This window comes from Syngnathus floridae, chromosome 9 (assembly GCF_059516105.1).
Source record: "Syngnathus floridae isolate MCC-2025c chromosome 9, RoL_Sflo_1.0, whole genome shotgun sequence".
NCBI lineage: Eukaryota > Metazoa > Chordata > Actinopteri > Syngnathiformes > Syngnathidae > Syngnathus > Syngnathus floridae.
Window position 1 is genome coordinate 375,375 of NC_142421.1, and position 27,979 is coordinate 403,353.

The 27,979-nt window shown below is 48.8% G+C and overlaps 4 protein-coding genes across 20 annotated transcripts in view; 2 read left to right on the top strand and 2 right to left on the bottom strand.

The window, feature by feature from the left end:
• LOC148392748 (inactive pancreatic lipase-related protein 1-like) lies at positions 1–5,472 on the top strand. The gene is made up of 13 exons (XM_088384064.1): positions 1–97; positions 178–235; positions 477–628; positions 803–922; positions 1,244–1,378; positions 1,490–1,598; positions 1,665–1,784; positions 2,351–2,467; positions 3,500–3,618; positions 4,244–4,373; positions 4,473–4,587; positions 4,839–5,006; positions 5,369–5,472. The coding sequence occupies exons 1-13, from the start codon at positions 95–97 to the stop codon at positions 5,436–5,438; spliced, it is 1,416 nt and encodes a 471-aa protein (XP_088240190.1). The 5' UTR covers positions 1–94; the 3' UTR covers positions 5,439–5,472.
• hspa12a (heat shock protein family A (Hsp70) member 12A) lies at positions 2,709–18,137 on the bottom strand. 12 transcript variants are annotated; one of them, XR_015860134.1, is made up of 16 exons: positions 17,877–18,137; positions 15,117–15,193; positions 14,910–15,034; positions 14,600–14,786; positions 14,388–14,492; positions 14,030–14,146; positions 13,001–13,175; positions 12,825–12,914; positions 12,511–12,603; positions 11,734–11,838; positions 11,391–11,649; positions 11,166–11,269; positions 10,581–11,071; positions 7,705–7,895; positions 3,157–7,621; positions 2,709–2,750 (listed from the first exon to the last, which is right to left on the bottom strand). XR_015860134.1 is itself a non-coding variant. In XM_088384046.1 (16 exons), exons 1-16 carry the CDS (start codon positions 17,905–17,907, stop codon positions 2,720–2,722), a joined length of 2,178 nt encoding a protein of 725 aa, XP_088240172.1. In that variant the 5' UTR covers positions 17,908–18,137; the 3' UTR covers positions 2,709–2,719. The 12 variants fall into 12 exon arrangements, 10 of the variants coding, with proteins under 10 accessions (XP_088240172.1, XP_088240169.1, XP_088240168.1 ...); XM_088384046.1 differs by having other exon boundaries at positions 7,547–7,621; positions 12,511–12,600; positions 12,900–12,914; XM_088384043.1 differs by having other exon boundaries at positions 7,547–7,621; positions 12,511–12,600.
• The window catches only part of shtn1 (shootin 1), a 22,693-nt gene continuing 9,830 nt past the window's right edge, over positions 15,117–27,979 (bottom strand). Inside the window, exon 16 of one of the 3 annotated variants that reach the window (XM_088384062.1) lies at positions 15,117–15,193. The gene's annotated coding sequence lies outside the window, so the exon portion shown is untranslated. Of the gene's footprint in view, positions 15,194–19,477; positions 19,758–21,423; positions 27,602–27,979 lie in introns of those variants that run through there. The other 2 variants (XM_088384061.1, XM_088384063.1) reach the window with 2 other exon arrangements.
• eno4 (enolase 4) lies at positions 21,406–27,505 on the top strand. 4 transcript variants are annotated; one of them, XM_088384057.1, is made up of 13 exons: positions 21,406–21,622; positions 22,303–22,431; positions 22,535–22,719; positions 22,883–23,019; positions 23,116–23,282; positions 23,415–23,540; positions 24,007–24,075; positions 24,518–24,682; positions 24,798–24,923; positions 25,197–25,371; positions 25,693–25,754; positions 26,685–26,802; positions 27,155–27,505. In XM_088384057.1, the coding sequence occupies exons 1-13, from the start codon at positions 21,461–21,463 to the stop codon at positions 27,247–27,249; spliced, it is 1,716 nt and encodes a 571-aa protein (XP_088240183.1). In that variant the 5' UTR covers positions 21,406–21,460; the 3' UTR covers positions 27,250–27,505. The 4 variants fall into 4 exon arrangements, with proteins under 4 accessions (XP_088240183.1, XP_088240184.1, XP_088240185.1 ...); XM_088384058.1 differs by having other exon boundaries at positions 23,415–23,501; XM_088384059.1 differs by having other exon boundaries at positions 23,116–23,231.

The following is a 27,979-nucleotide window of genomic DNA, read 5'->3' on the forward strand; positions in this document are numbered from 1 at the left end:
CAGGATTGAATTCATTTGCCGGCGGCACTATTTAAAGCAGCCCGTCCAGAGTGAAGGAAGACAGTGTCAATTTGCAGTCTTCTTGCCTGACCTTATGGTAAATCGAGTCCATCCTTTTGCATTGCATTGTGCTTGTTGGTATTATTAAGGACTAAGAATTGGATTTATTTTCAACAGATGTCACCAATGTGGAGTTTATGTCTGTTGTGCCTCTTTGCCGGTGGTGCATCTTATGGTAAGTTAGAAAGCTGAATGTTTGCGTCTACTCTTGAAATATGCTAGCTCGTGGGTTTGGCACAGGGGCCCGACCACATGTACGCAAGTGAGTGAGTGAGTGAGTGAGTGAGTGAGTGAGTGAGTGAGTGAGTGAGTGAGTGAGTGAGTGAGTGAGTGAGTGAGTGAGTGAGTGAGTGAGTGAGTGAGTGAGTGAGTGAGTGAGTGAGTAAGTGCATGCATATCTGCTCCACCACGTGTAGCCGCAGAGGTCTGTTTCGGTGAGCTCGGTTGCTTTAATGACCAGCCTCCGTGGGGGGGAACCAGCCAAAGACCCGTCTCTGCCCTCCCGTGGTCTGCAGACAGGCTAGGCACCCGCTTCCTTCTCTTCACCCAGAGAAACCGATACTACCAGGCAAGAAGGAGGCTCTTTTATCCTTGTGTCTTTTCAACAGCTCTGGTGCTACACTGGGGCCGGAGGGCGCCGGCTTCCCGGCACAAACCTCTGTCGCCCCAGTGAAGGACCGTCTGCGTTTTTGGCGACGTACTTTTTCTCAGCGTGACGGAGCCGTTTTCTTGAACCCTTCAGGAGATCAAGACCGACCCGAGCATCAAGGCGTCAAACTACGCTGGCACGAGAAAGACTCGATTCATCATTCCTGGTTATCTGCATCAAGATGATGAAGACTGGCCTCGAGAGATGTGCAAGGTTGGAATACTAGATTAGCATGAAGGAATACTTGGAATGATGACACAATTGTCTATTCTTGTCTTTGCAGTGGCACATGCTAGTGCCTTTTGTGCAGACACGTTATGCAAATAGCCAAGCAGCAATGCGTCAATTTGATCTATTACCTTCCTCACATCCAACTTTACTCTTTGTCAGCTTCAAAACAGCAAGTGAGGTCCAGTCAGTTTGCGGCTGGCGCAGCTCATCCCCAAAAAGATTTGGAGCGCTAGCTAACCTCATTTTCACAGAAAGCGCTACGTGACTCGCGTGTTCCTTTCAACATTGCTTTCCAATGTCCAGGTTATGCTGATGTGGGAGAATGTCAACTGTATCGCGGTGGAGTGGAAAAATGGGGTGAGGACTCAGTATGCCCAGGCAGTCAACAATGGCAGGGTGCTGGCTGCACAGGTGGCATCCATGATGACATTTCTCATGGTAGGCCCTTTGCACTCATGACTCACGGCTGCACTACGCAACATTTGCGCAGATTTACAAAGCCACAGTATGACTAACGTGGACATACGTACGTATTTCCCTGCCGCCCAGGACAACTACAAGCAGAGAGCAAATATGTTCCAAATGATCGGTCACAGCCTCGGCGCTCACGTGGCTGGAGAAGCGGGGAGCAAGATCGGCGGCCTGGCACGCATCACAGGTAAAGCCGAGACGAAGGCGACGCCGTCGTCGGCAGCCCGCTCGATGATGCGCCGTCACTCGGCAGGACTGGACCCGACCGAGCCTTACTTCCGTGACACAAACGCAGCGATGCGCTTGGACACCAGCGACGCCGCCTTTGTCGACGTCATTCACACCGACGGCAGCCCTTTCGCCACTGAACTCGGTACCCGGCCGTCATTGGTGGTGAAATTGTTTCAAGGGGACGTTGAAGAGAAAGGGGACGGACGTTTCGTCACCATTTGTTGTTTCATTTCCAGCCGACTTGATCGTACCACTAGCAATTGGGCTGCGAGAGAGACAGATGCTAGATTAAGGCTGTTGCATAACACGTACGTACGCGTAAGGGAAGATAGGTCCTTCTGACTGAAGCTTCTCCCTCTCTGTGTTTTCACACACAGAAAGACAGACAGAGAGACAGACAGGCAATCTGACTTTCGGTTATTTTATTTTCCCAAGATGCTGCCTTACAGGCGTATCAATCCTATTTTAGATTTGACAGGGAGCCAGTGCAGTATTAGATGATTAGATGACTAGTATTGGAGAAATAGGATCCGCAGCAAGTGCCTGACATGTGACGCTTACAAAAAACAAGGGTGCATTTGCTCGGAGCAGCATGCACATCATGACATAATGTCTGTCGCGAGTAGAATTGCCACCTCAGCTATACTGCGATGTGGTCATTCTTGTTGAGCTTCCTTCAAAAGCTCGAAAATGTTTGAAAACCGGCAGGTCTCGGGATGTCCCAGCCCATTGGCCACGTGGACTTCTACCCCAACGGAGGAGAGCTGATGCCCGGCTGCAGTGCAAACAGAGGCACTTTCACCGACCTGGATGCTGTCTGGCAAGGTGGGATGAACTCACAAACGCACGATCCGATTCTTATGACTCCGATGAAGATGAGGAGTTTGTCTTTTATCTCTTTGTTTCGGTCATTTACAAGACTGTCATCATGTCAGAAGTACAACATTCATGATAAGTTTCATTTCATTCAATACGATGCAAGAAAAGTGAGTTGTATCACATCAACAGACAAGTTTTAAAGATATAGTCACAGGTCTGGTAATCACCTTACCTTACATTACCTTACCTTACATTACCTTACCTTACCGGAGGCTCTGTCACCATATTCCTGCCACGGATAGCCAAAAGAGACTTAAGTTAGCCAACGTAGTTCAAATACAGCACGTATGACAAATGCAATGGACTTTTGGGGTCAAAATACTATAAGTTGCTTGTGATGACATTTTGGCAAATTGGGTTCTGTCTGAGGCAAAATGCAGGCGCTTTGAACTGCCTTGCATTCCACTTTGTTAGATGGCAAGTGCAGACTTACACTGTTCCAGCTATAGCAAGAGAAGCAATTTTAAAAAAGCGCACTTTTTACAATTGTCGGCACAAGTGGCATTGCCCGTTCCACCCCACACAAACGATTATGATCTGAAAGTGCAACGTTTCAGCGATGAGCACATTTGCTAAACATGCACAGAGCACTAGAAACACACACTGGAGCAAAACAAGTCAAATGGGACACTCACAAGTTCAAGTTGGCAGCCAGCACGGAACAAGCTGCACGTGAAACTGCTGCTGCTGCTGCACGATCCGACCCGGAAAGAAACACCGGAAAGAAAGCCTAACGCCACAAGGTGTAATTAATTAACAATACCTGATAGCCCGACGCCCTCTAGCGGCCGGAAGAAACCTCCACACAGTCTCTATCTCCTTAGCTCACTGTCATCACCACTGAGCTTGAAGTGAGCCTGGCCGAAGGCCATCAAAGCTTGCAAGGTCTTTGGGCCTCATTTAGCTCTTTTCTCTCCATCATTATATTGGCTATATTTGAAAAACCACTGCGCTGAGGTACATCTTCTTCCCCGTCAGGTACGAAGAAATTCGATGCCTGCAATCATGTCCGAGCCTACCAGTACTACCAGGAGAGTATGGTTAAACCGCGAGGATTTGTCGGTTACCCTTGCCCCGACGCTGCCACTTTTGCAGCTGTAAGTATGTGTGCTAAACTTGACAAAGCGAGGCATAACAACGGCGGAGCGTTTACGACTGAAAGGAGGCCCGCCGTTGGTGTCATTTCGAAGACAGCGACCGAAATGTGCAACCGACTCTCGTTTTAGCCTCGTACACAACTTGTCCGTACAATGCAATGACAAGCAATCCGTACGCCGACACGTTTATTCATTGAAAGCAATTTGGGATGAAAGAATTGGAGCAGAGCAACAGGCCTGCCGCTATGTCCACGGCAGCGTGTTTGCCCAGCCCCGGCAGCTGTTGCTGCAATGCGACACCCATACGGCCGTCAACCATTTATTTGCTTTTCCGAGATGATTTGGTGAGATTGGACTGGAGTTGCAGCAGATACGTATAAACAGCTTGCCTTCCTTTCTGCAGCTGTCGGTGAGAATGGCACTTTTGATCAAAGGCAGCGTTGTGTTTTTCTTGAAGCTGCCCACAAACCCACTTGCTTTCCCACACACACACACACACACACACACACACGCACACACACACACACGCTTGCCCGCACACTTGGCGGACAAAATGTGTCTGAAATGCAGCGTATAAGTAAAGCTGCCTTGCCTTGCCTTGCTTTGCCTTGCCTTCTGTTTCCAGGGCAAATGTTTCCCGTGCGCTGCCGACAAATGTCCGTTGATGGGCCTGTATGCGGCTCGGTTCCCCTTGACTAATAGCACCTCGCAGACCAAATACTTCCTCAACACGGGCAGTTCTGAACCCTTTGGACGTAGGTGCAATTGTGAAATCATGCAAACTCTCGGACTGATTGATTGATTGGTTGATTGATGGATTGATGGATTGATGGATTTCTCGATTGTGTTACTAGGTTACAGCTACAATGTAAAGGTAACGTTGGACGGTCCCAGCTGGTCTAACCCAGGCTTCATGTATGTAGCTCTCGCTGAAGAAGGTGCCTGCACAAAGGAATACCTGCTTCACGTGTAAGCCATCTTTTGTTTCATGTGATGGATCACACGCTTGGATTGAGAAAGTCCCATTTTGAAGCGGACCAGGATTTGGCGTTGTTTTCTCGAGTTGACACTTCTCACAGGTTCTCTTACGACCTCGTCCCGCGACTGACATTGGCCAAGCTCATAAACGCACGCCGTGATATTTTAAGCAACTATTAGCCACCACGTCTCTGGAAATGCTGGCGACAAATTGCTTGGAGTGAGCTCCCGTCTGTTTTTAGGGGCACGATGAAGCCGGGAAGGACCTACGAAGTGCACATTGATGCTGAGATTGATGTGACTTCTGTCACGGAAATCAAATTTCGGTGGAACAACCACATCTTCAACCCCATGAAGCCAAAATATGGGGTGTCAAAGGCGGAGCTGTTGAGAACAAAAGACAAGAAAGTGTAAGTAAATAAAACAGTGGTGTGGAGAATGGCCCCATCAGCACACCGCTTGACTTTGCCACATTTGAGTGCCACTTTAAACACACAAAACAAACAAGTGTCATTTTGGCCGGCAATTGAAACCGCATGATTCAACAGCTCTCTCTGAGCTGAGGTCTCGAAGTACTTCACGCGGCCGCTAGAGAGCAGCATTGGACTATCTCATGCTGAGAGAGGGCAGCAATTAGAATGACAACGGGCGTCAACGCATGCTGGGGAAAACAAAACCAGAGCCCCTTGACTATATTTATTGAGTGACTTAACCCCACTAACATTGTTAAAGCCACTTGAAATGACAATGTCAACTTTTCCCTCTTTTGCAGCACTCACTTCTGCGGAACGGAAAATGTCGCCGAGAATGCCGTTCAGTCTGTGCTTCCGTGCCAAGCTTAAGCGGCCTGCCTCTCAATACATATCTTGGATTCAAGTGACTTCTGTTTTCTTCACTCGTAAATACGGAAATGAACTCATCGTGTGTCGTCAGATTCATTTGAATCCCTCGAGGGGCGATGCGATTCACGTTGTGCTCTTTTCCGCGATGTTAAATGTCTGAACATCGCAATAACAAAAGCTTTGGCCTTCCTGCTAACATTTCTGTCACGTCACATATGGGTCGTTGTGCCCGATGATGTGAGTAAGGCGTCGCCAGCTTTCCAATAATGGCACATGAGCGGAAGGTTTTTAAATGAGGTTCAATGCTTGACAGGAATCTTCTGCTGGAAATATCCTCCTCCGCAATGGCAATCGAATGAAACGTTTGAAATGGTCATGATACAATTGCCACAGTCAAATTGCTCCATTGGGAATGCATGAGTGAATGAATGAAGGGGGGAAAACAAGCGCCCCAGTCGTCTTATTAAAAAGAGGAGACAATCCCACCAAAGGGTTTTACTCTCCACACACGCACGCACGCACGCACACACAGACAGACAGACGCATCAAGCTTGTGACATCCATAGTTGTTGTCACTGTCAAGGGCTGTCAGGACAAGGCAAGGGTAAATATTAGCCTGATGAATGCATGTGGCATTTATGCAAACGACATGGTGAGATCGCTGCTTTCACCTGCCTATTTAAATGCACAATGTGTGGAATATATGTGTAATTCCAAAGTCTTGAGTCTGCAATGGACTCGTTAATCTGTCGGTGGCCTTTGGGCGCTTTATGAAGTCCTGATTGCGCGTCATTGTTTTGGCTTCATTTATTGAAACGCCCAGCCTGTAATCACGCTTGCAAATACACAGCTTTAAAAAGGCGAGCTGCCATTCTCATCACCAAGTCTGTTTGAAATCACCCGGAGCGGAGCCATCAGCGCTCACACAATACCAATCAGAGGCTCGCTCGCGCTTCAAGCCTGACTACATTAATAATATTAATAAAAGGGCAAAGTGAATGTGTGGGCTAAGAGGTGGCGTGGCGTGGCGTGGCGGCGCATCGGGGGTGTCTTGAAATCCTCTAAAGACGTCCGTCTTTGTCTCACAGTCTTGTTTCTCCTTTTATTATTGGCTCATTGAAAGTGAAGGCTAATGACAAAATAGCAGACTAATTCCTGTAATTACGTGTGTTTGTCAGAGAAAATTTCCAAATGACAGCACTTCCTTTCTCTGCTCTTTAAGCCGCGAGCTTGGGGGGCGCCGTTGTTACTCACAAAGCCTTTTATCGACACGTCGTGAATTAGTTGAGGTATACATAGACGGAGAGGAAAAATAGCGGGCCGAGCGACTGCTTGCAAAACAAACGTGACCCCCGGCCGGCCGGCCGCCGGCCCGGCCCGAGCTGAGCTGAGCTGAGCTGAGCGCCAAAGACGCAAGACAAAGGACAGGAAGCTACTTTCATTTGACTTCCTGTCAATAATGGGCAAAGATGTCACACCTTAACAACATTTGACGAGACAAGACAAAAATTGCAATCGACGCAATCAAACTTTACGTGAGGTTGTGTCGTGTTTTTTCTCTCTCGTCACTTCCTGATTGAGTTTGAAATGGCCATCTCCCTCCCCCTGACACTTTAAACAAATAGTCAGTCCAGACAAACACGATTAGCTGACCTTAACTTTGACGAGTCGGTGTTATTGTGCGGTCATTTTCATTGGTTTGCCACCGTGCGGTGAGAGCGAGAGAGCGAGAGAGAGAGAGAGAGAGAGAGAGAGAAAATGGACGTGGGAGTGAAGGAGCTGCCCCATGACCGTAGCAACGGCTATTGGAGGAAAATGGGCCATGCCTATGCAACCTGCCCACAAACGCACTGTGCAGCAACTTGAGTGGCTCTTTAGTGCTACTTGTGTAAAACGAATACACAGTATGGTCAATTTGCCCCATCATCCTGGGTTGTTTGGCAAAAAAGTTGGGTCATATTGACTTTTTTCCAGTTTTGAAAGCAGCAGTTTGCACAAACCCTAAACCGGTTGCCGTTCAATTGCAGGGCACACACACACACACGCACACACAAACAAGCCACCATTCAGTTGCATTCGCACTGACGGCCAGTTTCGAGCCTACCTACCTTGGGTCTTTTGGAATGCGGGAGGCGCGGATGGGGGGAAACAGAAGACAGGCCAGAAGACAAATGGAAGGACCTCTGCGCCTCAGAATTGTGAGACGTGCGTATGAGTAGTAGTATTCATTGCCTTTGCTCAATACTGCACAACTTTGGCTTTGTACCTTTCTCCCATTCTTCCTGGCAGCATGCACCTCTGGAAGTGGTGGATGGGGAACATCAGTGCGCAGCCATCTGCGGAGATATTCAACCCAAATGGAGCCTTGGCAAATGAGCCAGCCTTTAGACAAGCCCTGGGGGGTGCTTCACAATTGCTTACAAAGCAGCAGAAATGTGTCTGGATCCTTCCAAATGCCTAATTGAAACATTTAGAGAAATTCATTTGGTTAGATCAGAGGGGTCAAATTTAATCAATAAAAGGAAAACAAAAAAAACAATCAGAAAACCAATCTTTGAAATACACTACTTTATTCATGACAATCTGACAGTGAAGAGTTGTAAATGATTAGAATACATTTTATTCAATGAAATGAGCGGACAACGACACGAAGCAACAGAAAAAGTGTCCATTGAAAAATGAACGAGAAAAAGCATTCTTCAGGAGTGATTGACTTATTGCGGGAGGCGAATACAATGCTCGCTTTACGACGACTCAGCAACTGAAATGGCACATTCCGCACAGAAAACATTGGCAACTTCTAAACACTTGCTGTTCAGTCGACGTGCCCCTCTTTCTGACAAATGTGACACCATTAGCAACTCGATCGAGTTTGATTCAAAGTAAGAAAGGCGTGAAAGCACCCCGTACATTGGCGAACACGTGATTGATTCCATTTGATAAATGCAATAGTACAGTATAGAGTAGAGTGATGTGGTGCTCACTTCCCAGCTTCCCACACAAGCAGCTGTCAATCTTGTTTTTTCTCAGATTCATTTGGGTTTGCGAGCCATGCAAAGCGTGCATTGCGGGAAGCAGCGCTGACCACGCAGCCGCACGTGCGCCGCCGCCGCTGCCTGCCAGACTACAATTGGCGTTTGATATCATTCTAAGAAAAGTGACCTTTTTGCCTGCCAATGGCGCAGAATGCTGGGCGATACACAGTACAAGCCTGCACGGCATGAATATCACACACTCGAGAAAAAACAGGAAGTTCTTTTCAGCGCTCTACCCCTCTTGAAGACCTCAACGTTATTGGAGGAGTATTCAAACAGGAGCATCGCTCCGTAGCGACTTGATTCACATTTCCCACCAAAACAACGACAGCGCACATACACTACGTCTTGCTGACTTCTCATGTGGTGTGCAAATTGCGCTCAATAGCGTTTGGACTGGCCCAACAACGCAAACCAGAAAGACAATTGTACGGCCGTCGTGACTAGCTCCGGGACTTGTCTCGACAGCAAACTATTTATTCGATGAGAGTTGAGAACAGTCCGAAAGACTTGAATCCCTTCTTATGAACGCCGCTTTACCTATATTTCCCGAAAGGTAAACAAACAAAAGCCAAAGACGTGGCTCAAGCTTAACTGCTAATGTTGGCGACACGTCAACAAGGCACAAATTCCCAGCTTCAAACAAAAGCGCTACAAGTAGGAATACAAAGACAGCAAGATGCTGCATGTGTGCTCGCTCGGTGACACTTTTCAGTCAGCGACAAGCAGGCTGGCAGGCTGGCGGGCCGGCGGGCTGGCAGGCTGGCTGGCTGGCAGGCTGGCGGCCCTCCCTCCCATCGTCTGCCCGACCACAGATTCATTCCCTTTCACCCTCCCTCCCTCGCTCGCTCGCTCGCTCCCATCGTCTGCCCGACCACAGATTGATTCCCTTTCAATTCACCCTCGGACATTTTGAGAAACAACATTTCGCCTGCCATTCAGTGATTGACTAAATTAGGGAAGCCATTTGATGGTCTGAATTCTGCTGATTAGACATTCCATTGCCATCTTTTTGGAAGAGGCGCAAGCTGGCAGCGTTGTGACAAAAAGGAAGCATCATGAACGAAAGAAAGACCTGCTTGTCTCCCACAAATGTGCCTGCCGCGGTGGCTTTCATGCTGTGCTCACTGAGAAAGGTCAACGCACGCTAAGGCTACAAATCTGTACACTATTTAAAGGCCGTATATACAGAAATAAACAAATATTACTCTGTCGCACTAGAGCTGCGCCGATCCAACGGGGAAGGTAACATGGGAACGAATGATTGGAAGGAAGCATGAACAAAGAATGAAAGATTTGAGCGCAACTGCAGCCTTTGCCACTTTCCATGCTCACCAACGGTAGGTACTGTTGAGGCTTTTGTATTCGTCGCGTCTTCATTTATGTACGTTTCACCATTTGACTTTCAGTTAAAGGCACGCGTGCGTGCGTGCGTGCTCTTGCCTTTCATGGAAACAGCCCGCCCGCCTGCCCGCCCGTCCTCACATTTGGCGCGTTGAAAAGAAACAACAAAGGCGGCCATGCTCAACTGCATTCGGAGAGACGCTTGCATGGAACGAGCCGAATCCAATGTACAAAAATGTTGAATTCAGAAGAGCGATAAGCGTACTTGCCACCGAGTTTTACTACATGCACGTGAGCTCTTTTCTGCTCGTGTGAGCACATTTACCGGAGGCACATTCATCGCTTCAGCATTGTTTTCAATCCACGTGATCTACACCTTGTTTGTTTTTTTGGCTTGGACATGTTGCGTCAGCTAATAAGAGATCAGGCATAAAGAGTACATTTAAATGGGCCAGCCCGATTGGTTAAACGACTGGCCTGAATTGATATTACTATGTGGATAGGGCAAAAAGTCTGGAAGCCTCAATTTAGTACATGTAGGAGGGATGCGGCTGCCCGCCCGCCCGCCCGTCGGCCCGCCCGCCCGCCCGTCGGCCCGCCCGCCCATCTTCCGCCTCCTCCCTTAATGGCTGAGGAAGTCAATACTGGCCTTGACTGTGCGCCCGGTGGACACGTCCACCGCCACGGCCCGAATCTCGGTGTCGCCAAACTGCATGAGCGTCTGGATCTCGCGGCGCGGCGCGGCGCTTTCCGTGCCACTCACGTCTAAGCGTAGCGAGCCGCACTTCTTGACGCCGGACTCGCTGATGAAGGCCACCTTCTCCTTCTCGGCGCAGTAGACGTGGATGACGATAATTTGCTGCGAGGGCTTGGCCGGCGTGTAGCTCCGCTTGACCATCTCGCCCAGCGCGACCGACTGGTCGGCGGCGATGAAGGTGTCGAAAACGTCCGTGCACCAGCGCGTGCCGTCCTTCACCAGCAGCTTCTCGGGAGGATGCTTGCCCTCCACAAAACGATTGAGGACGCCCACGCCGTAGGTAAGTGGCGAGCGGCGGACTTTGATGATGCTGGGGTCTAAACCGAACAGCACGGCGCCCTTCAGGATGGTCAGACCGACATCGTGGGGGATAATAATGCGACTGCGGCCCCGAAGCATGTTCTGGACGGCCTGCTGCAGCAGTGCCGACTCGGCGAAACCTCCCACTAGGAAAAGGAACTTGATGTCGCTCACCTCGGGTTTCTCAAAGAGCTCATCTGCGGGGGATCAAAAACGTTCGTTCGTTCGTTCATACGCATCCTGCTTTCCGGCTTCTAGTACGTATGTGACCTGTAAAAGTGTTCTTCTTACTGAGATGTTGAATGATGTGGTCGACGGTGGGCTTGAAAAGGGAATTCATGGCATCGGGACTCATCCTCAGCATGCCCTGCGATGACCATTTAACAAAATCCACACTGGAGAGAAAAGGGGCGGTTATCATGAAACAAACTTGGATGACCTGACGGGTTAAGACGATGGCTTCAGAAGAGAATGGATCGAATCCCAAACTTGTTGGCCAGCAGACCACTCACTTACTTGCTTTTGCGCAGCGCGTGCTCCACGCTGTGGCCCCTGAACTTCTTGTAGTAGTCGATGAAGGAGAAGGGCAAGTTAATATTGAGCGGGTTGGCCCTGCCCGGTGCCGCCGCCCGCTTCCGCGATTCAAAGGCAATCATGAGGTCCACCCAAGCGGCTGGCCGCTTGATTTTGAACTGGTCAATGAAGTCCTGGCCAAAGATCTGACACAGCAGCTTCTCAAATTCATAGTCGATCCCCAGAGAGCCGTACGGTCCGCCTGATGTGGAAAACCAGTGAGCTGAGTGAAAAGCCAAAAGCAACGTGCAGAGAAATAGTCAGGAAAAAAACAAAAAAGAGGTACCGGAAGCTTTGTACAGCTCTTTCAGATGTCCTTCCGGGAGACGGATCTGATGGACAGTCAGGTCCACTGTCCCGCCGCCACAGTCCACCACCACATATCGGTCACCTGCGTGTAAAAAAAAAACCCGAAAAAAACAAAGTGTTTGGAGAGATCCAACATGATGAGATGATTCCTGTAAACGATTTCACCCACATGCATGAACTTGTATCCTTCATAGGGGTTGGATTCTATTCCCAAATGTTACATACAATATTCGCACGGGATGGATGGATGGATGGACGGACGGACGGACGGGCGGACGGATGGGCCCAATGGCATCCCAAATCGGTGACGCCCATTGAAATCCATCAGGGAAAAACCTGGCTAGACATTCAGTATGGCAATTTGCACAAAAGCAAACAGAGGGCCCTAGGGGACCACTGTACTGTAATTGTCAGAAAGTGGCTTGTACGTATTCCGTCGAAAACGGGCGTGCTGGCATCACTTCCGGACTTTGGGAGAATTTGGACACCCCTTTGTTCTCACACTTGATCGATGGCTCATGGCCGAACGTACATTAGTGGCGTTGCTCAGCCCTAAAAATACGTAAATGAAGTAAGGGCATCATTGTTGAAGGCTACAGTTTGGAAAATACACTTTAGTGATTTTCAGAACATCTTGGGAATAGAACCGCTTGGTTAATAGAGTAAATGACGAGTGCATCAGAGGAAAGAGCAAGAGTTAGTCGCAAGCAGAAGCCGAAGAAACAGAAGGACAGGCAGGTGAAAAGGACGCTACCTTCTTCCAGCTCCGACCAAATCTCCCCTATGACATTTTCCACCAAGAAGGTGCGACTTTGCCGGTTGCGCCGAACATGCTCCTTGTTGGCTGCTTGTTAACGGGGAAAAGAGTTTGTGTGAGTGTGATAAGGAATGCAACGCCAAGCTCTGCTCTGCTCTGCTCTGCTCTGCTTTGCGAAGCCAGCACCAAAGACACGTTGGCTTGGCTCAGATGCAGCGCATGAAACATTTGTTGAAAAAGAAGACAAGAAAACATTGAAGAAAACAACTATTTTGCCTTGGTTTCAATTAGATGAGAATTGATTTCCATACGCAAAAGGCATCCATGTAGTAGATGTGCTTGATTTTCCATGCATCTATGGGAATGTAAAATGAAGCTTTGTTTACCGTGGCCCGGAGAAGCTACAGGAGAACAAACGATACAGCAGAGCAGAACAATGTAAGTCACGGGAAAGAAAGACTTTGTGTGATTGGAAAAGATGACTTACCTTGGGTCACTGTACTGGCAACATTGTCTGTGGGACTGCAGCCGTTCGGAGCGGCGGTCTGGTTGCTCAAATCTACCATCTGGTGAAGGCGGAGCTTACGGCAGTAGATGGACGCCGCCTCGGGTTCCAGGGCAATGATCAGTTGCTCCGGGTTGTCACGGGGCACCAGACCCGACTACAAAGAGGAAAAATGAAGGAAAAATCGTCTTGCATCCTAACATTGCACTGCAGATGGAAATCAATCAAACAAGATGAGGTCAGGAATAAAGCATGAACAGAACAGAGGCCTGCCTGTTTTTAGCCTTCTCCAGATGGTAAATCCATCGAAGCCGTTAAGTTATTTCAAAGTGCGCTCTTTCAAAGAATCGGGACCATCCAATTATGTCTGAGGGGTTGGCTAGTCTAGAAACGCCGGGCTGCGGATGACGTCATGGCCCCGGGAGATGGACTGAATATTGGATGGATCCTCCCTCCCTCTGTGCTCTATGACGGAAGCAAGCTCAGTGCCAATGCTGAGTCACTGCAGATGCCCAACCCATCCACTGCTCCCTTTCTCACATTCAGCTCACGCCGCCACGCTGCCTCCCTCCCTCCCTCCCTCCCTCCCTCCCTCCCTCCCTCCCTCCAGACACATGGCTGATAAGCGCTCCAAGCCCTGCCTTTTCCTTCCTGTGTCTGCACCCATGAAATCATCCACATCCCGCTTCCTTTTTCACCACACACAGGAAACATGCAAGTGCAACAAAAGGACAACGGCACACTGTGATGTCATGTCCCAAAACACAAAGAGCCACTTCCAGATGCAACGCAGTGCAGCCAACCGCTCATATCAGAGCCATAAAGTAGAACCGACGCTCATCGACGTAACCACGAGCGTCTGGAAGATGCGGCGTGAGGAGAACCCATATGCTCACGACCAGAAGCATAGCACCGTGTGCAAGGTCTCGTCCCATCTTGACCCTGGGAAACACGCCTCAGCGTTTCCCCATTGCATCCGTTTGGGTGTTTGAAATGGAATTCAGAGCCCACCTTATAAGCAGCTTCCCTCATGAACTGCTTTGCAGGCATTTTCCAGATGGCAGGAACGGTGATGACCCATCGCACATCATTATTGTCAAAGTCGCCACCCGTCTGGTCGCTCAGCTCCTGCCAGGTGAAGAGCAAACACGCCTGTCAAATATGGATGGACTACCTCGATATACAGCACGTACGCATGCATGCATATATGTAGCATTTGTATGTATAGGCTCGCTCGCTCGGTCGTTTGTTCTTCCTCCCTACAACGGCAACCTTTTGGCCTTTTGTTAAGAACGCAATAGGTATTCCGAGGTGCAGTTGAAGTAAGAAATCATGTCTGCAAATAGAGGGTGCCCTCAACGCTGATCACCTTGAGTGCTTGCTCCTTAAAGAAAGCCAGCGCATAGGCAAAGATGTCCAAAGCTTTCACACGCTTCCCGTTGGCTGCCTGGAGATCTGTGTTGATGGACAGATTCTGTTTGTGGGGATGATGACACACACACGCGCACACACGCACACACACAAAGTAAAGGTCACTTTTACAGGGATGGATTTCCTGGTTTCTGCGAGCACGCTTCTTACCGCTGTGGTATGGAGTTTCATTTTGAATTTCTCCAGGTAGAGCCAGTGCTTGGACTCACTGGGCTCCAGGTCGTGGTAAAAGTCACGGGCCGCGTAGCCAAAACTGTGAAACTTTCTGTCTGGGGTCAGCAAGATTGTGGTTGGTGTCTTCTGGTTGGACACTCCAGGATCACCACCCTCCCATCGCCTGGGGTGCAAATCATCCCATACACAAGATAGGCCATGAAAGTAGGATTGAGCTTTTTCTCTTTTTGTCCATGTCTGAGACCATGAGGAAATTCATGGTTGGAAACTTAAACCATCAACATACCTCATGGTGTGAATGCACTCGGGCTCCTTCGTGAAGGCGTAAGCGTAGCCGCTGGACGTTGTGCCAAAGTCAATGGCCACCACCACCACAAAGGCCATTCCTGACGGAACCTGCTCGGCGTCATTCTGCCGCCGCCGCGCGGTTGAAAGGGACGCGAGTTAGCCGAGCTCGGAGCACGCACATTCACGACCGGCGGAGAAGAATTGCCTGAATATGTGTAGGAGACAGCGGGGTGATTCCAGGGTCGCCTATGCTCTTTGCTGGAGATGGGTTAGCCATTTCATCTGGGGAAAACAAGAAGGACGCATGAATACCATCTCCGCTTTCATCGTCTAACAATGAGCTCAAGCGGAACGTCAAAGGTCCCCGCTGTCATACAGCTCCGGATAGAACCAAAAGTCCCTAAAAAGTGTTAGAAGACATCACTCGAGAGAAAAAAAAAAAAAATGTGATAGATATACGAGCAGTTAATGTTGCTTTTTGTAACATTTCCACACCTTGGCCATTCGGTAAAAGTCATTTCCGAAAATGACGTGACATTTGAATTGAATGAAAGAAAGTGTGTCTCCATTTGTGTACCATTAGTTGTATTTAGCGGTCTAAATAGCCTCCACTTTTTAGCGTTGTGTGAACGCACACGATAATAATCAATTTGTCGGACTTATTCTAAGCATGTTGTCGAATTGTCCCGCAGCATGACGTTCTCATGTTATCCAATCCTTTTATGGAGCGAGCCAGCCAGCGAGTGAGCGAGCGAGCGAGCGCACTCATTTTTCCACCCCTATGGAGAAGATGAGTGCTCTCAAGTCCCTTAATACACTTTGGCAAGCAATTAGAGAGGCCAATTACGGACCACCTGTGGCTACACCTACAATCCAATGTTCAAGTCACCAAGTCACCTTCCCCAAAATGAAACCGACTGCAGAAATACATGATTGACTTTGACTCTTACCTGAACGTGAGTCCAAAAAAAGTGTTATCACACGGATTATACTATATGGATACAGCATAAGTGTATACGGTCATGGGCAGCAAGGCTTTCTACGCAGACCTAAGCACTAACTTCGATTATGCATGTTGCCCAAAAAAAGTGTCCGATTTGTTGCATTCAATTGGATGAATCCCATTCCTCTTGGTTGCACCGCTTCCTGCATGTCGTACGTGGTCGTTGACAGACAAGTAGTCATTCTGGCTTCCGATTCCACTTGAGCCAGTGATTCGTCCAAAGGGCTCAGCGGCGCCCACAAATGATCCCCTTTCTCTTTGGTGCCATTTGTCTGAAAATGCTCGAAAGGATAAGCAGATCAGAAAACGGATGGAGCATTATCACACAGGCTTGCAAGAGAGTAGTAGAAGAGCAGGAATCCTGGAGGGTTGGACCTTCTTGCGCAGAGAAGGCTCCACAGCTACGGCTCCATCTTGCCGCCATACATGAAATGGTTCAAGTGAGCAGGCAGCCTCCTGGTCATTACTAATAGCATAGCGAGGGGATGGAAGAAGGTGCAAAGTCCACACAGGCAAAATTTGCTTCTCATGTGAAGAGTTGCAAAGCCAGTCTCAAGCCTAAATAACAACAACAACAACAACAACAACTCATGGAAGTCATTCAAATGGTGAGTATGCCTTATTAGCATAGGCCTGCCTGGGCTAATTTTCGTCACCAGTTGGCAAACACTGCAGGGTATGACAGCTAACAGTAGCATGACAGAGGATTCCACTATAGGTCTGACTGGCAGGGTTGGTTGGCATCACAGAAAGCGGGGTGGGGCGGGGCGGGGCGGGGCAGGGCAGGGCAGGCCAGGGCAGGCCAGGGCAAGGCAGGGCAGGCCAGGGCAGGGCAGGGCAGGGCAGGGCAGGCCAGGCCAGGGCAGGCCAGGGCAGGCCAGGGCAGGCCAGGGCAGGCCAGGGCAGGCCAGGGCAGGCCAGGGCAGGCCAGGGCAGGGCGCTACACCTCTCCAACTGATGGAGAGAGAGAGAGAAAGGTCCAGATCGCTTCTGGCAGTGTCGGCCGTTTAAACTAGACACAAGTTGATACTCAACAAAAGGTATCTTAATCAGGTTTTCTGTACCACTTGGCTTGCAGGTGAGCTGGTGCTTGTCCTAGTTGACTGTGATGGAAGAGATGTGGTGCACCATCAAGCTGGTGATGGATGAGATGTGGTGCACCATCAAGCTGGTCGCCAGCCAAGCACAGGGTACAAAAGAGTCAAGATCAAGCTGAAAAATGAGGCGATTTTTCTTTGAAAACATCATTAAGTAGCAATGGGTATTTTTATTGGTAGCAGGGAAGACGAATGGAGTGTAATTCAAGTGTACGATGGAATGGATATCGGGCAAGTCACCCATTTAACGATCATTTAGACTAACATCAGCTCCAATGCTGTTCATCACACACTTCTTTGAACCACAGTTTTGTATTTTGCTTTTGTTCATTTGATCAAAGTGCTCCGAATAGGTGAAACTGTGAAGCTTTGGGATGCGTTGTGGCCCACCCAAGCCAGCAAGCACGCAAGCAAGCAAGCAAGCAAGCAAGCGCAGCTGCAGCCAAGCGTGAAACACTGCGCTACCTGACATGGTGCAGACTTTTTTTTTTTTTGCTGCAGTGTCTCAACTCTGGTGGGATGGGCCGTGATCCAGCTCAGTGCCGTTATCAAGCAGCCGAGTGGCATCATTAAACCGTCGGAAATGACAAAAGATGGCAAGGTTAACTGCAAAAAGGATGCTTAAGTTACAATGTCGCCATGTTGGTTGCAGTGATGGTTGGTCAAGGAGGAGGCAGGGCGAGGCGAGGCGAGGCGAGGCGAGGTCGGTCCACACTGCAGTTAGTTCCACAATGAGGCAATGGCTAACGCGAGCGACCTTACGGTGTGCTCTCCTCGAAAACACTTTCCGGAGTAGCAAATCGTCTTGAAGCACTTTCAAGCACCAAGTGCATTGGCGCACAACACGCCGTACCAAGAGCGTTACCTGTTATAATGTTGTCTTCTTTCGTCGTCATCGAGCCTCCTCGTTTCCCGTGCTTCTCCCCGATGCAGCTACACCAAGCAATCGTCTCGTTTTAGGGGGAGAACCCAAGCAGCGGTCAAATCACATACAAAGCGAAGAGCGAGGGGGGAACTGCAACTTCACTTCCCCTTGCAACGTCCCGTGTTCGGGAATAGAAAGCACATGGAGCAATGGAAAGGCACGACCTGCTCGAGGGAGGGAGGGAGGGAGGGAGGGAGGGAGGGAGGGAGCGAGCGAGCACGAAGGGAGCACGGAGGGAGGGAGGGAGAGAGCACGGAAGGAGCGAGCACCGAGGATGCTGGGACCCCTCATTGCTGCGGCTGCACTCAAAACCCCGCCCATCACATTCTCGGCTGTCCTAGCCTGGAATCATCTCTGCTGCTGGTGGTGGTGGTGGTGCCGCAGCTTGGCGCAGGACCCCCTCCCTGCACCATGCTTTGCTGCCCTCCCTCCACACATGCATGCATGCAACTCAATGTGGATTTTGAGTTGACGCAATCATCAACTCGAAACACACAAACACTTTGCAGAAGAACCAAGAACCTCTTGACTGTGAGACAAACGTGAATTGGACTCCATGCAACCAAATGCAATTGCACACCTACTAGCTAGGTCTCGCCTCTATCGTAAAATGGAGAGTACGTCTGCTGATCTAGATGTCATTTTCTTTCTGGCGAGCACCCATGCTTAATACTACATAAATGTCATCCAGAATGAAGTCACAGCAGACGCTTCCTTAAAAAGTAGGCTTTTCATTTTTGGCCTCTCCTGGCTTTTAACTCACCAAGGATCGATGATTGAGGCAAAAAGCCATCTCAAGCGCAAAGAGCAGAAAACAAGATCATTAGGCCACCCCTCACTTGTTATCCACTCGCTCTCGGCTTTGATTTGAGGATATTAGCGAGCGACAACTCCATTTCACGGCTTCGGTGCATTATTCCACGATGAGACAGCGTACGTACGTTCAGCGCGACACTCAACACGCGGGCTCCATCTATTTTGGTGTTGCGCTGCAAGTCGACTTTAGCGGACGGAGCCAGAGCCCTTTCAGCACACCTGCCAATTTGGGAGAAAAAAAACCGGGAGAGCCAATTTGAGTCAAAGCAGCTCACAATGGTGGCGCAGGTGGTGGACTGGACTGACACATTGGGCACTTTGTGGACGTGTGATGTCATCATATCATTTCATTCATTCATGACAACAGCGTGCACGGGACAATGGTTCAAGAAATCAATTCCAACTTTTCATTGTCGCTATTTTGGAAAGCAAGTCGGTCTTTTGTTGTCGTTGTTCCTAAAAGTGTTTCTATATATAATAAACATACTCTCGACGCCCCTTTGTCCCAATGTCTATCTGCACAATGTAAAGGAAAACACAGAAAGGACACATACTACATATAGCGTGAAGCCTTGAAATGATTCATTCCCCAAGGGCCAACCAGTATATAGACACTAGTTATTCAGTAACATTGAGCTGTGTCCCGGCACCCATGCAAAGCCATTCTTCTGCCGATAGCAGTTTAAAGAGGAGCAATATCCCCATTGAAAGCACACCTGGCCAAGTTTGAAAACATGACTGGGATATTTTAATGAGGTGCAATTAGTGAGGGTGACGGAGCAAGCAAAAGCTCCCCTGCTCTTTAGTGGGGAAAGAGAAAAAGGATGCACTAATGAGGCTGGCTGGTTGGCTGGCTGGCTGGCTGGATGGATGGATGGATGGATAGATGGCTGGATGGATGGATAGATGGCTGGATGGCTGGCTGCCTGGCTGGATGGCTGGATGGCTGGATGGATGGATGGATGGCTGGCTGGATGGCTGGCCGGCTACTTTTATTGCTGTGACCTGCACAGAGCCCATACAAGCTGTTTCATGTCACATGTAGCCTAATGGCAATTCATTTGAGCGCGTTGCGTGTTGATGTCAACAAACGCCGTCACTTTCACGCCGATGGGAGGACGGACACAAAATGGCGACCGACCACAAGGCAGCTCAATGTTATAACTCGATTTCCGAAACAGACAAATTCGTACGATCGCTTGATTCTTTTCACGGCCTCGCGCACAGCAATTGGAGGATTTGGGGACTACATCGAGGGAATGATCTGTACAGGGAAGACGAGCGGAAATATGCCACCCCCTCTCCTTTACACAATGGAAACCAGAGCAGCTTTAAACAGACATTCAGCATTACTCTTCAGTGATAAATTAGCCAGCGACACTTTTCATCCAGCCCTATTTCATGTGCCATTTATGTCAATTAGACCAGAGTGGCCTGGCTACATTTTGATGTCACTTGCAGCAGCAGCAGCAGCAGCGGCAGCAATTTTTTGTGAGTGTTTGGACACCCTGCTGTTGTAACCTTCTGTCCTGCGGACGACAAAAAGAGAGCGCAAGACGACAATGATGGCCCTATTTGAGCCGACTGCATTTGACAGGAGAATGTCCACGAGGAGGCTGTAGCTCACCGTTATTTCAAACTCAAGAGGTCTTTTAATGCTCGGAAAGGTTGCTCCAGCATTCTGCTCTGTATCATGACTGCCTTTGTCTTCGGTTTTGTTGACGTATGTACGTATGTATTTCTTTTATGGCGACAGAACAATGAGTGTGTAAAAAGAAACAAAGCAAAGAAGCAAATAGCATGTTGCAAAGGGAAGCAAAGGGTGCTGACAACTAAGTTACTAAGTGTAAGACCTGAGTGGATGAAAAAGGGTTGCTCATTCTTGTTCTCTCTTTGCCCTCTTTTGGTTCTCGTTTTGTCATCAGGAGAACACAGTGATTCATCCTTTTGCACTGTTCAATTTGACTTAGTTGCCCGTATTAGACATGTGCAAATGTGCAGTGAATCATGTTTGAAATGTTGCGCAAATGAAGTAAGAGTTTGTAAATAATGGCCTCCAACCTTAAGGGCTTTGAACAATCGAATATGGACAAGGACCATCCGCATCATTCTCATCTGAATTTGTGTAGCGATTGCGTAGCGATTATTTATTGAATTTCCATTCACCAGTCCTTTTGGTTTTCTTCTTTCATTTTTTTTCCACCCAATTTCTTACACGACGCAGATGAAGACGTAAATAGCATTCAAATGAATATTCGCAAGTATTCATGAGAGATTGAGCACTTATCCCAACACATGGCTTCTCGAGAATCATTTATCACCATTTTCTTGGACGGAAAAGAAAGGAAGAAATAACCCCACAGAAGTGGGTGGATACATGCTTTTCTTATAGAAATGACATTTATTCGATTTTAGTATCCACGTATTTTGAACACTTGATGCATTTTGCTTGTTTTCTACAATCAATATTCACCTATGTCTATTGCGCGTGACAGAGGGAAAAGGAAAAGTGCAGCGCGCGCGAGAGAGAGAGAGCGAGAGAGAGAGAGAGAGAGAGAGAGAGATTGTCTCGTGGTGCCTCTCTCCCTCCCTGGCTCCCTCCCTCCCTGGGTCCCTCCCTCCCTGGCTCCCTCCCTCGCGAACGTTGCGTTGCCATGGTAACGGCAAACAGCCGTTTCAGCGAGGACGATCGCTAAGACAGCTCAACAATGTCTGCTTTCGTCAAGTCCCTTTCGGAAGAAGACCAGGAGTTTCACCAAATCAAAGACGCAGCTGCGGAGTTTTACCGGGCCAACCGAGTACCCGAGGAGCTTGAGAAAGCCTTGGGAGAACTTTTCTTCCAGAACCCCGAGGACATCCACGGTTACCTGGTGCTTGCAATTTTACTTGCTACTGATATTTCCCGTCTATGCAGCCAAGCCTGTTTTATGTTCACTCAGCACCAAAGACAGCACAAGTGATTGTATGGAAGACAGCGATCCCTCATTTATCGCGGGAGATGCGTCGTGCGTCGTTCCACAACCACCCGCAAGAAACCAAGATCAGTCAAGCGTGTCTTATTTGGAAATGGAAACGCCATTGTATTGAAGGTTCCAACACGTAGTATTTCTTGTTGGCCGCTAGAGGGCATGGATGTGTTGCAAGTCAATTCGAAGAGCGCTTTTTGCATGGTGGCCACTCGAAGACACCACGCCACGCCACACCACACCACACTAAGACACCACGCGCAGCGCAGCGCAGCGCAGCGCGGCCAAACCAAAGGGAGTGTTGCATTGTGCTACAAGGCACAATAGTCAAGCTTTTGAAAGCCGAACCCAATACGTAAACCTTTGCCATTGCCGTCGCCCCTTCATAATCATTCCCGCACTGCTCTGTGCACGACTGATTGGAGCGGGAAGAAAAGCGGTTCAAGTGGGTCAGCGTTTGAAAATGTGCCCGCGCCATACTTTCGGAGAACCACCCGTATACATTCCGTTTACATTTGAATTTACAATACTATTCCAGATGTTGTCTATTTGAACATGTTTTTCTTCAACCACCGACTCCCTAGGCCAATTATTTCACGAGACTCTCATCGCATCCATTCATCAGCAGACTGAACGGGAAGGAGGTCTATGACTCAAAAGGGCAACGATGTGCTGAGGCTGAACTCTTTTGCATCATCTGCAATCAAGAAAAGGTAACGCTCGCTCAAGAAACATGCCACCCAGTGAGCGACGCGTTGCTCTTCGAGGCGAGCCGATTTGCCACCGGAATAAGCCGTGCGGTTTCTTCGGGTCTAGCGGATGTCCTCGGCCGCCGTCGCCAGTCACTTTCCGCGGAACGACTCTTTGGCCGAGTGGCGAGCAAAAAGCGAGGAGCGAGCGCTTCACGTCGCCACAGCTGTTCAGTGGATAACTGAACCTCTGAACGGACTGCTGAAGGGACACAACCCATGTGACCAATCGCAAGTTGACCAGCAACTCAGGTAGAATGGAAATGTTCGGAGCCGTGCTGCTTTCCAACGTTTTCGTTAAATACGCTCGAGTGGAGTCGAGTGAGAAAGTGAAACGAAACAGAGCGACTCGTTGTTTGCGCAAGTCATTATTTCATCTTCAATCAAAGTGCGTACGTTGCTGGTCATTGCGCAGCGATTTCTTCGCGGCTCGCAAACAGGAGGAGAAAGAAAAGAGGGAAAAGGAGGAGATTCTTTCTGCTAGCGAACAGGAGGCGGAACCTCCGCCGTCTTCGCCACCTGAAAAGAAGAAAGACAAGAAGAACGATAAAAGTAATTGACGCACTTTGCCGTAGCCGACAGGACACGGCAGCGGAATCGATTCCTTCCAAACGTGTGATCCAACATGATGTCTTTGTGACACTACAGAAAAAAGACGCAATTCGGAGAAGCCGTTTTGTCCTGCAGAGCCACCAGAGCCGGTGCTCCCCGGCTGCTTGGCCATTGGCTCGGTGTCTCTTGCTGTGGCCAAGAGCGGGGCTCAGGTAAAGGCCAGTCCGCTCTACAAATACATCCGCAGTCTGAAGGACCCAGAGGTGAGAGAGAAAGAGCCCAGGGCATAACGGGAGGTTCGGCATCCCCCCCAGAAAATCACTCATCAACGTAGACTGACTGACTGACTGACTGACTGCTTACTCAAGCACTGTCTTCAATATATGTGTGTACAGGATGACACATTTCACATCCCTGTCTCCTTGGTCACCTTATTAAGCTGTGGCAAGATGTGTCCTGGAAAGCTCAACTTGCTGGAAGAGGTCATACTGATTCCCAACGCAGGACAACCAGTCAAACAAGTAGCCCACCGAGCAGTCGCATTGTTGCTTTTGCCTAGCTGGATGGATGTTGGCTCCAAACTGTTGACTTTCCATGATGCGTGACCTCTTTCAGCACCGTGTGGTGTTTTCAAAAATGTGATTGGCCATGTACACCCATTTGTACGTGGGCAGCATTCAGGAGCTTTCGGTCCTTTTGCTTCAGCGCAGATGGGCCTAAAATTGGCACGTTCGCTCGGCGGACATCAATGGGAAGGCTCGGATTGTATCATCATTTCAAGTCTTTTGCACAAACAACAAAGAAATGCCACCAAGATGGGGCCATCTGTCCTAAGCGTGACTGACAGACAATCTCCGCAGCCCCCCGTTGTTATTTTTGAATTCCACGTGGTCCTGTGTGCGTGCACAGCACATCCCCTGTTTGCGTTTTCACGGTTTGATTCGGGCGTTTGCGCATGTCGTACTAAAGCGTGACCTCCTTTTGCAGATCGTCACAATGGCAACGCAGCTACAGAAGGAAATGATGAGAATATTGAGTGAATCGTCAAAGCCTGGGGTGAGGGACATTTTCATCTATTGATAAATAGGAGTGGAAGAATTTCGGAGCCTTTTTCTCAACAATAGTCTGACAAGTTTAATGTGAGTGCAATTCCTTTGTCTGCAAAAATACAATATGCATTAAGTTTATAACCACTCTTCAAATCCTTCGATTCCCGGACTGGCGTTGAAAAGATGATTCAACCGTTGATAATGCCGTACAGAAATGCTTAACAATGGAATTTGTGAGCGGCGGCGGCGGCCGCGTTCGACTGCCATAACCTTGCAATCCCGCCGACTGTTACATTCACGCTCGTTTCTCGTCAGTCCAACACAGCGAGATGTTTCTGCGCAGATCCGGATAAATGATGACGTTTTTAGCACAAACGATAGTATTTTCAATACGTGCGGAGATGGAGGAAGAAAAAAAGAAATCAAGTGTCGATTGTGTCGCCTTCGAGGTCACCGCCGCCATTTTGAGCGACAACGGTGTGCTGCCCGTGAGTTTTGATCGTCCTGAACAAGCACTGGATCTGATTATGGGAGCGTGCAACAACCTTGAGCTGGAAGCGGGAACGGAGATCCGTCTGGCAGTGAACTGTGCTGGCCCCGACCTCATGGACTACGTAAGGCAGTCATCCATGCTAGTGCCGGGGAAAGGGAGAAAGCAAGGGGGGGGGGCTGGGGGGAGACGGCAATTGCTGAGCGCCTCTTTTCTCTCTCTCTCTCGCTCTCCGACAGACGAAACAAAAGTACGAAATCGCAACAGGAGCGTTCAAGTCCCCGGACGAGCTCGTAAGCGTGTATCAAAGCCTCCTAAGCAAGTACACTGCAGTGGTGGCTTTGATCGACCCACTCAGGAGGGAGGTATGTCCGTCTCGCTTTCCTAGAAACAAATGGCATGGATGTTCAACAACGCACGTTGAGCGTTTGATTGCAGCCATGAACAAACGCAAAGCCAACTGTCAGCAAATCTTTGCTTTCTGTTGGGCCACGTAAGACTGATGAGGATAGGACTTTCATTCAGTGCTTGCTGCGGCTTTTGCTTTTGTTCCATGAAAGAAAGGGTGGCCGTGGCCGTATGTACGTACGTACGTAGACCAGCTCTGACAAATGTCATCCTTTCGTGGCCTTTGCAAGGACACTGAACAGTGGCAGAAACTGAGCGACGCCATTGGACAGTCGTGCGTGCTGCTCTCTGACGCCACGCACAAGGCGCAGGCTCCACCCCTTCCTGGAGTCACAGGTCATCTCTTAAAACACACCAACCAGATGACGGTCAGCGACTTGATCCGCATCACATCCGAGCATCAAGGTAGATACGTCGATGCATGCCCTTTTAACCTTTCGCTCGTCTTGCGTTTGATGCGTCTTTCTGCACAATAGCGTATTTGAAAGTGATCACAAGTAAAATTCGAAGGTCATCATCGGTCAAGCTTTTTCTTTTTTCTTTCTGTATGAAACATGTACAGATCATTGACCAAAAATTAGAATATGATGGAAATGCCTTCCCTTCAAAATGTAGACTCAGAGATGATACTACGTAGGTTCCGGGCCCTCAAACATGGCTCTTGTGGCATGTTGGATTGCTGTCACTGCTAACTTTTGTTTGCGTGCGTGCCTGCATCTCTTCCAGGTTCTGTACTACTGGCCAAAGCAACGAATGAGTCCTGCGATGATGATTCTCTGTCAGACATAGTGAGTGTTTGGAGCTTCGGAAAACTGCTTACTTGCGAATGGCAGAGCGAAATGGTGATAGCCATCCATCCATCCATCCATCCATCCATCCATACTTGCTATGCAAACTGGGACACATGGGATTGTAATGATCTAACACAGAGGAGCCACCATAGGGGCGTCAAAATACTGCCATGTGAAAAACACGGGATGTGTTTCACTTGATTGTTTCTTCAATACGCAGTACAGGTAGCACATAAAGCACATTGACATCTCTGGCCATCAATTCAAGCTCAAGCACTCTCACTTAGGCAGTAATGGGAAACATACAAGCCAGTCACCTCTGAATGGCTCAAACAAACAAAAGAATAACAAAATATAGAGATATATATCAGGCTTTGGAATGAACTTCCATACACATCAAAATCAGTAGAAATCTGAAAAGCCGTACACTGTGCCAAATATGCCTCCAAATTGGAATAGTAGTCCACTCACAGCATGCCTGGATGCTAAAATGGAGATGTGAGTCTACGCATTCCTGTTGAGAATTGCAAACAACAACATGGAATCCTTTTGCCCATATGGCACGGACGAGATGCAGCCAGCGGCCGTTCTCGCACATCTCCAAACAAGGTGAAGCTTCTTGATTGTGCTGATCTTTTTGTTTGGACCCCATTCAGATGTGCTTTTTGTACGAAATGCAGCCGCATACATTTGATTGGAGGCTGCGAGTACGCAAATGGGAGGATGTGTTTAGAAAAACACAAAATGGCACATTTTCAACTGCGGGAACAGGAATGTCCCAGGCCAGTAAAAGTGTTTACACCTCCGATGCCAAAGAAAGAGACGACACACGCGCGCACACACACGGACACGCGCACACAGCCTAATTGTCTCTCTTCCTTTGGTGCCGTCAGACCGATTTTTTTTCTTTTTCCCCCCCTCTTTCAGGCTGTGGGTCTGGGCCTGGACTATGTCAAACTGGGAGGTCTGAGCAGTGCCGAGAGGATGACTAAATACAACAGGCTGCTTTCTATAGAGGACGAGCTGTCTCAACAGGGGATCCTGGGTATGCTTGGCTCTCTCTGACAAAGGCCCAAAGCAAGAGAGGAAGTCTCACCCTCGCTCTCTCTCTTCTGTCGTGCGTGAAAGAAACCAGTGTGTGAGGAAGTGTGCAAAATGGATGAAACGGACGTGTTAATTGGCTGCCTAATGACATGCGAGGGCAAACTCTTCCCTTGTCTGTAAACGACGGCACGCACTTCAAAGAAGAGTAAATGAGGACGAGCATCCTGAGCAGAAAAGCCTTAGGCAACGACGTGTTGTGGGTTGTCCTAGGATCCCCAAGTCCTCCAAATGAGTTGAGTGGTAGCGAGAGGTTCCTTTCCCTTTGATGATTTGATGATTTGTCTCATCCGCAGTCCCAAAGGAGCAACACTCCCTGCCGCTGTTCATTGAAACTGAAGCGGAAGCGGAAGCGGAAGCGGAAGCGGAAGCGGAAGCGGAGGAAGTCTGAAAGAGAGCATCAGCTGTTTGGACGGCAGCATATGGCACATTTATTGCGCTTCCTTCAGTCACTTGTGAGATTTCGACCGCTTTCAAGAGCCACAGCACTAATGAGAAGCTCTCCCATGTTTGATTTGATACTGTCCTTCTGATTACACGATGGTTAACTTCTCTCAAGCCTTTTAGGGCACACTTAAGAATGACATGTACGTACTTCCTTGCAGTAGCAGCAAATTGCATTTCAACATAGTTTGCGGGCACAGTAACTGCTATGACTCTATTTCCTGTTTGTTTTGAATCCCAACTGCTTGAATGGATTGCGGTGGACTTCAGGGCTGGCTGGCTGGCACTGTCATTCTTTTCTGAAAAGCCAGAGGGGAAAATTGAGCCGCAATGATGACGCAATATGGCCTCTGTCATTACGTCCGTTGTGTGGAGCAAACACATTTTCGTTCCAGCGCGCGCACGCACGCACGCGACCAATCGCGGGAGTCAAACTGGGTTCAAATTGAGCTGTGAAGAGGACAACAAAAAACAGCAGTTTGACATTGGGATGGAGGGATCAAATCAATACACGCTTGTTTTTTTTCCCCTCATTTTGCTTGCCTTCAAGTGTGTCACCCAACACCCAACATCATTCTAGCTCCATATGCGCTTTGCTTTCTTCATGGATGGATGACTTCCTGTTTGGATAAGGACTATTGTTGAATCAAGTCAGCATTTGGCTTTCTTTCAAGCCT